The 10,000-nt window shown below is 43.2% G+C and overlaps 1 protein-coding gene across 5 annotated transcripts in view; it reads left to right on the forward strand.

The window, feature by feature from the left end:
* Positions 1-10,000, forward strand: part of LOC135100854 (uncharacterized) — a 260,614-nt gene that overhangs the window by 77,479 nt on the left and 173,135 nt on the right. The window contains exon 1 of one of the 5 annotated variants that reach the window (XM_064004347.1): positions 180-724. The exons of 2 other annotated variants lie outside the window; for them this stretch is intronic. In XM_064004347.1, coding sequence (XP_063860417.1) covers positions 622-724 — 103 coding nt within the window. In that variant the 5' untranslated portion in view covers positions 180-621. Of the gene's footprint in view, positions 1-179; positions 725-10,000 lie in introns of those variants that run through there. 2 more of the 5 variants (XM_064004352.1, XM_064004350.1) reach the window with 2 other exon arrangements.

Raw genomic sequence — 10,000 nt, forward strand, 5'->3', positions numbered from 1 at the left:
GCAGTAATTCATAGGCCTTCTGAGCCACACACGCTGTTTACTAGGAATTCCTTGCATGCACGACACCCACGGATGCGCAAACGTGAACCCACTCCTCTGCTTTTAAATATCGGCGCTCGACATTTCGAGGCGGCCTGACCCACCCCTTGGCACCGCCGTCGTATAAAGTCGTGCTTCTCCACCGCTGGCAAGTCAGTGCACACGAGTCCGTCGGAAGGTGAGGTTGCTGCTCGTCGCCGCTCGAAGTCACATGTACCTCGGGCCACAGTGAGCGTGTCGGCCGATAGGTTCGCTGGAGTGAAACTTTTTTTGTCCCGATAGCACCAGACTGTCAGTGGTGCTCCCACCCAGCCCAGCCTCCCCACGGTGAACGCTCTCCTTTGCAAGCCCTGTGTCAACACTGCCAGATGAAGCTGAGGCAGAGTCGGGTCACGGAACTCTGGGGAACTTGACCTCGTGAGTGGTGATGGTGGTGGGCGTGGACGTGTTTTGATTGGTGTCCCTTGAGGAGAAACACTTGCATAGACTGAAACTTGAACTTCTGTTGAACCTCTGAAAGTCTATCACTCATCCGCGCCTTCACCCCTCCTCCCCCTCCCCACGCCGTCTGGGCCCGGCAGGATGGGCTGGCGTGTGGGCTGTGCTGGTGGTGGTGGCGGCGGCGGGGCTCAGCTGCTGCTGCTGCTTTTGCAAGTTATCGTGGCCTGGGTCGATACCACGGCAGGTGAGTTTGGGGGTGACCGGCCGCTCCCTGCTGACCAGGTGTGTCCGCCCGCTCCGTGGTGATGATGATGATGATGATGATGATGATGATGGTTGTGCAGATGGTGGTGGCAGGTATCAGGTAGCAGGGATAAACCAGGTGGGGGCGTGTGTCTTGAAGGATTTGTGTGTGGGTATGTGGGTGTGTGTTCTCCTGAAACTCGGTCACGGTGTTAACCTTGGATCCAGTAACGTGTCCACCTCATGGGCAGTGTGTTTTGAAAATCTATTCATTTATTTATTTTTGGGATGGGCTCTGTTCTTTTCTTCGGTTTTAGGGAATAATGGAAAAAGAAAGTGTCGAATGAAGGTGTGTGTGTGTGTGTGTGTGTGTTTAGAGAGAGAGAGAGAGAGAGAGAGAGAGAGAGAGAGAGAGAGAGAGAGAGAGAGAGAGAGAGAGAGAGAGAGAGAGAAAGTGTGTGTTAGTGAGTTACTGACGCATTTAATTGTCAAAAGCATTACAAGTTGACCTCAAGGCGTTTTGTTTAAATTTTATGAATCCTCGCTGTGCACACGTCTCCACTTCTGGATTATTAGACTGCTGTAATTACCTAAAAGATGAATAATTATTAGTACACCTTCACTCCCTCGCTGCGTCGAATTGAGAGAGAGAGAGAGAGAGAGAGAGAGAGAGAGAGAGAGAGAGAGAGAGAGAGAGAGAGAGAGAGAGAGAGAGAGAGAGAGAGAGAAGTGCAATGTAACGCCGCTGTTTTCCTTTCGTTTGACTGGACCATTTTCCTTGACGCAGCTTTTATTTCGCTATCTTTTCATAATAAAGTGGAAAAGGAAATGAGACAAGAAAAAAATAGTAAAGAATAAAAGTAAAATCATAAAAAAAACTTGCACTTTTCATTGGACTGGAGGGAAGTAGAGGAAATACAGCTTTTCCCTCTGAGAATGGTGAATTATGTAATCTCCTTAAATAACCGAGAAACTTCATATACTTTATCCTTCCAGCATCAAAGCGAAAAATTCCCTCCTTATTACAAATTAACTCACTCGAGCGCGCGTACACACACACACACACACACACACACACACACACACACACACACACACACACACACACACACACGGAAGCGTGGGCGTACATTCTGAAATATCAAGACGAAAACAACAAATCACAACCAAAAGAACAACAGAAAAAAAAAATCAGCAACAACAATAATAATAACAGGCAAAAGAATGACAATTACACCCAAAACAACTGCAACCAAAACATTAATTACGTACAGCCAACAGAACTGCTACAACCAAGACGACGACGACAACAACAACAACAACACCAACAACAACAACAACCACTACCACCACTCCACGCCAGCAATGAAAGTCTCCCTTGCTACAAAGAATAAGAAGATTAATACAAATGTGCTAATCACTTTCAGATCAATTACAAAGACAGAAAGGAATAAGATAAGGTGGCTGGTTCTCTCTGGTGGTGGTGGTGGTGGTGGTGGTGGTAAGGAGGGATGGGTCAATTATAGGGGAGGAGAGGGATGGGATGGGACGGTGGAAGGATGGCAGGGATGGCAGGGTGCAGCAGGGCGAAGAGCGATGTGTCTGCCGTGAGAGGCGAGAGGGATCTATCACTTGCGAGGGAAGAGAGAAACTGGTCATTACGCGTGCCGGAGGAGGAAGGGATGAGCGAGCCACTTTGATGGAGGGAAATGGATGGACTGATTACTACTACACAAGAAAAAAAAGGAGAGAGAGAGAGAGAGAGAGAGAACGAATTGATTCCGCTCGAAATTAAGTTCACGTGGACCGTTTAATGAAGTTATTGGTCATTCCGGGTGCAGTCGGGAGTCGTTGGGGTTATATATCGGAAAGTTAACGCATTTCCCGCTGGTGTCTTGCATTTCCGCCCTTTACTTTTAATTTGATCGAAGGATAAATGAAGCGAGGGAGACACTGCCACCGTGGAAGGGAAAGTTAACTGCGTAGTAGAAGGAAGGACACGGGGACGCGTAGGTAGTTCAAGATTCGCGAGCAGGCGGGTCCGTGTGCGCTAATGAGTGTTTTCCTGGGGTGGGAACTTAGAAATCTCACAGATAATGCCAATGGATTAGATTGTTTTTCATTACTCGTTTAGAGAAAATTGCAACATTTATGATATCAATTTCAGCACAGACTTTAGAAATCTGACAAATAATGCCTTAGGGTTAAATTGTATTACATCACTCATTTGTTTATAGAAAACTGCAACATTTATTATGTTATTAGTTTCAGCACAGGCTTTTCCCTTGCTACACGTAATAAAAGACAAGGGAAAAACGAAAAAAATGTTTAAGTAAGAATATTTACAATACATTCGGCAATCACTCAACGAAAGAATTATTATCTAGATTTGTGTTGAATCCTTTATTTCACTTACGTCACCACCTCTCACCTGCGAGCTAAGGAAGATTTAAATAGCTTTCTGACTTAAGACTCGGTAAATTCCTTAAATATTCTGGTGCCGTCCTTAAGCTTCACGTGGAGGTATTGTCTTGTGAGGGACATTTTTGGCTTACATGTTCTCCCGAAGGTGTGTTGTGCGGAGGGAAGTAAATTCATTAGATACTGGTGGAGTGAAAAGTGAAGGAAAAGTAGGATGAGACTGTTATAGCTTCCCTTTCCTTAACGTTTCCACACGGTCAATACTGTGCAGTACTTGAGCTTCATCCTGTACTTTTGTTTTCATATACTACGCCCACTCCATTGCCTCCCTTGTCTCACCTTCATTAAACTTAGAAAAACCACATCTGGCCTCACTACCTAACGATGAGAGACGTAATTCACCGGCCTGATTAGATCTGAAAGTACTTTTGTAAATTAATTATTTCATCCTGATTGTTAAAAAAAAAAGTTAATGATTGATATTCCATTCACTGAAGTTCATGTATTGCGTTTTTATAATGTGAAAAGAACATAACGTTGCTGATAATGTGCTGCATTGTCTGTGTATCGGAAACTGTTAACCTTGTAGCCTCATTAGCGTCAGGGAGGCGGGGCGTAAAGCTGTACAGTCCTGCGTCAGTGTGAGTGTCGTGCGAGGCAGGAAGCGTGGCGGAGACCCGTTCCGATCAGAATCCCTTGTACTGTTTTACCAGCTGATTTTTCAATGACGGTCTTATTTTTTGCAAACTCTCATTAATATTCTCGAAAAGTCGCTGTTCACCGGAGGCTTTTTCATGAAAGAACATCACGGCCAAAAACATGGCGGCGGCAAGAACATAGTCCGGCACGGCGGGGTGATGGTGTGCTCCCACAACTGACCTGCCTCACGCAACTTTGGTTGAGGGAAGCCCATATGTTTTCCGTGCATCATCTTGAGACTCAGCGGTGCCAGCATCAAGGTTATTGTGCGCGGTGCCAGGCTCCTTGCCGGCTGTCGGCCAGGAAATGGAAACCGTCTGGAATTGAACCCCAGCCAGAGGCCACACGCTCCCTGCCGCACCGCCACACTAATGCACCATAATACTACACATGCTTAATAATAATAATAATAATAATATATATATATATATATATATATATATATATATATATATATATATATATATATATATATATATATATATATATATATATATATATATATATAAAATATACGTAAATGTCAAGACAGGTCTTCGTCACAGCGCGGTGTTTGGTGTTATTTAACAGTTTCTTCTGGGAATAATTTACAAACTTTCATGGCTTTGCTCCGCCACACCTGGGATAACTTGTATATAAAGACCCTGAAAAGGGAGACATGCATGATTCTCTCTCTCTCTCTCTCTCTCTCTCTCTCTCTCTCTCTCTCTCTCTCTCTCTCTCTCTCTCTCTCTCTCTCTCTCTCTCTCTCTCTCACACACACACACACACACACTCACACACACACACACACTGAGGAGCGCCTCTCAAACTCTGGGAAGTGAGTGTCATGGTTGTGAAGAAACTCGCGTCACTGGCAGATCCAGATGTTTGGTGGTCTTATCGCTGGTGATCCGAAATGACGCCGTAATCTTTCACGAACGCGTGTTGCGTTATATCCATCATTTGTCACAACACTTTAACGCAACACAACGTTTTTCCTTTACCGTCTTGAGCTTCACGCTGGAATTAAACTTGTCAGCGACCCAGCAGGCGGTCTCATCTCGCTGTTTGGAAGAAAAAAAAAAAAAAAAAAAACCTGCTTGTGATGTGTTGTAATTCAATCCTGTAATACACACTCCGTCACATCTCGTGGCCCACGCCGTCTCGTCCCCTTAAGGCCACGCAGCCACACCTCCCCGCTGCCCGGCACCACAGATCTGCATCCTCCACTCCAGCCTCTGCCTCGCCTCTTCAGGAAAACCCCTTTTTGTGATGGATATTGCCGGCGTCGGCGAGATTTTGAAAACGCCTAAGCTTCAATAATTCTTTTGCCAGACGGGGAGTGAGGACCGAGACGTCTGGAAGCAATCTGCAGGCAAGCTCAAATTTCCGGCCGAGTTTTACACCAGATTCTCGAAGTTACAGCGGAAGGAATATGGCTTTCCGGCCCTAAAAGATAGCACCACATTGCCGCACACAACACGCGGGACGGCGAGGCGCTGGGAAAGGCTTACCGATCCGTTTGTCCTTCTCGTGCGTATTAAAGAGACCATTACCTGCCTTTGTCCTGCGAGGGAAAGAGAGAGAGAGGGCCTTACTTTGTGTGCCTTTCATCCCGTGTGTGTGTGCGCCGCTGGCCGGGAGGAAGGAAGGGAGGGAGGGCCGTGGTTATCCCTGGGCGCCAGTATCGTGTATGATTGCTCCTTAAGTATCGCGTCAAGAGCATTTGATGGATGCCGAGCAAAATGCGTGATGGATTTGCTCAAGTTGCTGTTCAGAAAAAGAAGAAATAGGAGGAGGAGGAGAAGGAGGCGTTTAAAGAAAAGTGAGAAGCGATGGGAGCGAGGGAAACGAAGGGAGAGGAAAAAGAGAAAGCGACGGAAGAGGAAGGAAAGAAGGGAAAGGAGAAAGAAAAAGCGACGGGAGAGAATAAAACGAAGGGAGAGAAGAAAGAGGAAGGAAGAGAGCAAAAAGACGTAGAGTATATGGAAGAGAAGCGGCAGCGATTGAAATTTTAAGTACGGGAGAAGGAAGAGGAGTAGGAGACGCAGAAAGATGAGTAGAAAGACGACAATAATGAGATGGGAGGCTAGTATTAATTAGTTTTAAGCACATTTTCCCTTAACAAATTATAAAGATAGGAGAAGGGAGGAGGTGACTGGAACCCCTGTAGGTAGAACTCGAATCCTTACAATCATGGGTTCTGGAATTCAGGTAGTCATTAAAATAGACGTATATAAAGAAGCTATAAGAAGGTGATCGGAACCTCTGTAGGAAGAGTTAAAAGCCTTATCACCGTAGAGTATGGGGTTTAGGTAATCAATAACAAAAATATACAAAGAAACTTAAAAAAAAAGGAAAAAAAAATTATAACTGAAACTCAACTGTACGTAACTTAAATTCGTATAACTTCAACAATTTATTTCGTAATTTCGTTCGCTTCTCCCTTTCTTTTTCCCCCAATACACGTTTTCACAGCGTCCACAGTCCTGCGGTCAGCGGCTGGCTACAAACAAGGCAGGAAGGAAGGCTTTGCGACCAGCCCCTCTTGTGCTTTCCCAGGCCCTGTGTCGGCGTGTTTGTGAGACTTGGATAAAGGGAGGGAAGTAATTGCATTGTCGTGGGATTGCAGCTTCCTTTACGTGTGTGTGTGTGTGTGTGTGTGTCTGTGTGTGTGTAGGGTTTGTACACCTTCATTTGCCTTCAGGTAAATTTCCACTACAAACATTCCACCCGTAAGATTTTCCACTAAAATAATTAACTCCACGACAGATTCAAGTACCTTTATTAGATCTGATTAGGTTAGGTTAGGTTAGGTTAGGTTAGGCTTGGATGGTTTATGATAAGTTAGATTGAGTTAGGTTAGGTTAGATTAGGTTTGGTTCGGTCGGGCTAGTTTGGGTTAGGTAAGGTTGGGCTAGGTTAGATTAGGACAGATTAGGTTAGGTAAGGTTGTGTCCGGCTTGTCTAGGCTAGGTTAGGTTTGGGTTTGGTTTAGTTAGATTAAGTTATGTTAGATTAGGTTAAGTAAGGTAAGGCAAGGCAAGGGACGGCAAGATTGGAAGAATTTATTAAAGAGAGGAATTAGTTTGGGTCAAGATGCATCTTTCCGAGTGAAATCTTAACACAGAAGCAAAGAGCGTCGTGGTTTTAAATCCAGCCCACAGAGTCAAGGTCGCGGGGGTGTGGAGCAGGTGTGTGGCATCTCAGGTGTGGCCGCTAGTCAGGTGAGGAGGTCTGCCGCGCCGCCCCCAGCCCGCTAACTCAATTGTGGCGAGTCCCTCTGGCCTGGTGGGCGGCGGCAGGTGGGTAATGGACGCCTTCATCTCCCCTTTCCTTTGACTCCTGCCTGTCTTTTATTCCCTTTTTATTATTGTAATTTTTTTTTATTTTTCCTTTTTGTCTTTTTTCGGGCCTTTTTTGTTTTTTCTACTTTTTTATTTTTTAAGTTTTCTTCCTCTTTGCTGCTGCTTCTCCTTCTTCTCATCTCCTTCTTCTTCTTCTCCTTCTTTTCCTCCTCCTCCTTCTCCTTCTTCTCCTTCTTCTTCTTCTTCTTCTTCTTCTTCTTCTTCTTCTTCTTCTTTCTTGTATCCTTTATTCCTGTGTTTGATGTTGTAATAATGCTTGTAATTGCCTTTATGATTTTCTTTTTCATCGCGGGACTTAACAGGTAAAATTTTTCGCTTTACCACAAATGATAAAAAAAAAAAAAATAATAATAATAATCCCGACTTAACATAATTAACGAAGCTTGTAAAATGTATGTTAAGGTTTTAATTAATTTCATTCATTTATTTCATTCATTTCTAACTATATTATTTAGTTAGAAGCTTAAAATATCCGATCAGTTTAGACTAGAACATTAAAAACATTCAATCTCTCTCTCTCTCTCTCTCTCTCTCTCTCTCTCTCTCTCTCTCTCTCTCTCTCTCTCTCTCTCTCTCTCTCTCCTCTCCTCTCCTCTCCTCTCCTCCTTTTTCTCTTCCTCCGTTATTCTTTCTTATTCTCTTTCCTCGCCGCCTTGATCCCCTTCCCTCCCCAACCCTTCCTTCCCTCCCTCTCTCCCACACACTCACCTTTCCAGTCTTTACCTCCCAAACCTTCTTCACCTCGCGCCAGACTCGCAGCCTCTTCCAGGAAGTGCACGTAATTTAACTTGCGAGCCACAGAAGAATGGCTTTGTGAAATTATCCATTTTCAAGGGAAAGGGGAAAAGCTGTAATTCCTCTCAGCGGATGACTGGAGTTTAGATTAGTTGAGGAAATGCCAGGCAATTGTTTGTAGTCGATTGATGCATACTGGTGATGGTGGTGGTGGTGGTGGTGGTGATGGTGATGGTGGTCAGGAAATGAAGGAAGGTATTGTTCGTAGTGATGTAATGGACTGTATTTTTAAATTTATTGCTCTCTTTACAATAATTTCAAAGGTCACCTGTAATTAGTTCGTATTTAATGATTTTTTATTTTTTTTTATTTTTGGTTGGTTGGGTGACACATAATCCTTGTTAAAACACCAGTACTGTCCCATACTGTTCGTAATGCTGCAGTCGTCCGTGGTTTTAGATGCATCGCTCTTTCATTACAATTATTTTGAAAGGCTACAGAGATTATTAGTTAAGCCCTTACGAGTGTCTTTTCTTTCTTTGGTGTTGCCTAATCTTTGTTAAACTATTACCACAATCTTGCAGACGTTCTTGGAAACATCAATAACTTCCACTAGGCCCAGTTAAAAGTAGCTGAGATCAGGCGATGAAATGTTTTGAAATATCAGGATAGCTACAAACTGACTTTTTACTCTTAACAAAATCCCGAGTTATTTGTATACGATAAAATATTATTTGTAAATTTTTTTTTTTTTTTTTATATTCAAGACGGTTTTTACTTAATTGCATTGTAAGAGTTAAATTTTTTTTGTTTTTTGAGTTTTAAACTTTAACGTACGTACATTTTCCAAGTTTTGCTAATTATTCTGAGTTAGACTGCCTTGTAAATGAATACAGGTTTTAGTGGGAATGTAAAGTCGGTTTGCTGCACGTCGGAAAAAGAAAACGCGAATAGTTGAAATAGTTGGACCAATCAGGGGACGAGAGCACCAGTCAGAGGCAGTGTTACCATGTCCGCGTGTCCTCTGTTCGTGAAATTACGTTGTCAGAGTCTGCATGCTGACAGTATTAAAAAAAAAGAAGAAAAAAAAAAAGAAAAATCAGCCTCTCGTAAGGACTATTTTCAAAGGTCACACATGATAAGTCACGTCTTATGAGCGTTATCCCTGACTGACGAAACAGATTTCTTAAGCTATCGCTATAATCATGAAAACATCCTTGAGCCCCCCAATATCATCCACTACAGTCTGCTGAGAGTAAAGTTAACCCTTTCACTGCGATTCTAAACAATTAACAGCACCAGAAGTAATGCATCAAATCTTTATAAGAGAAAGTAGGGGAATAAAAAGAATAGATTTTTAAATATCTACGCACTTTAAAAACTGTAGGTGGTGATAGAACAAGTTGTTAGTCATTAAGGAAAGATGCACCAAATGGCAGTCAAAGGATTAATCAATTAAGACGCCGAAACCTTTAAGAATATGGAAAATAGTCCGATATAATACACGGTGAATGAAAAGAAACTGCTTGGTATGTTGTAGTAACTCGTAATCATTTGGCGTCCTTCGTCATCGTGGTACACCAGTTTGCGCGCTCTCTCTCTCTCTCTCTCTCTCTCTCTCTCTCTCTCTCTCTCTCTCTCTCTCTCTCTCTCTCTCTCTCTCTCTCTCTCTCGCTCTTAACGTAAAGTTTTCTTTCTCTAATTACCATCGTTTATTCATTCTTTTCACCTCCCTTACTCATTTACATTGGATACACGCCTCCCTCCCGCCGCCCTCCGCTCCTCACACTCGCGTCGTAACTCTCTAAACTTTATCCTCTCCTTGTACTCCCTCCCTCTCTTCTTTTCTACACAGTTTTATGTTTTTCTACGTTTGCGCTTTGTTTTTTCTTGTTTTATCAGCTTTCATGTTTTTTCTCTCATATTTTACGCTTTCATCTGTTATTCTTTGTAAAGTTTATTGTGCTCTGCTATCTTGTTTTTCTTTTTGTGTTTTCTTTCACGGTTTATGGTTATTTTTATTCATTTGTGGCTCATCTTTTGCATCTTAATGTTATCAATTAATTGTGGTC

This window comes from Scylla paramamosain, chromosome 5, assembly GCF_035594125.1.
Source record: "Scylla paramamosain isolate STU-SP2022 chromosome 5, ASM3559412v1, whole genome shotgun sequence".
In the NCBI taxonomy this organism is placed as follows: domain Eukaryota; kingdom Metazoa; phylum Arthropoda; class Malacostraca; order Decapoda; family Portunidae; genus Scylla; species Scylla paramamosain.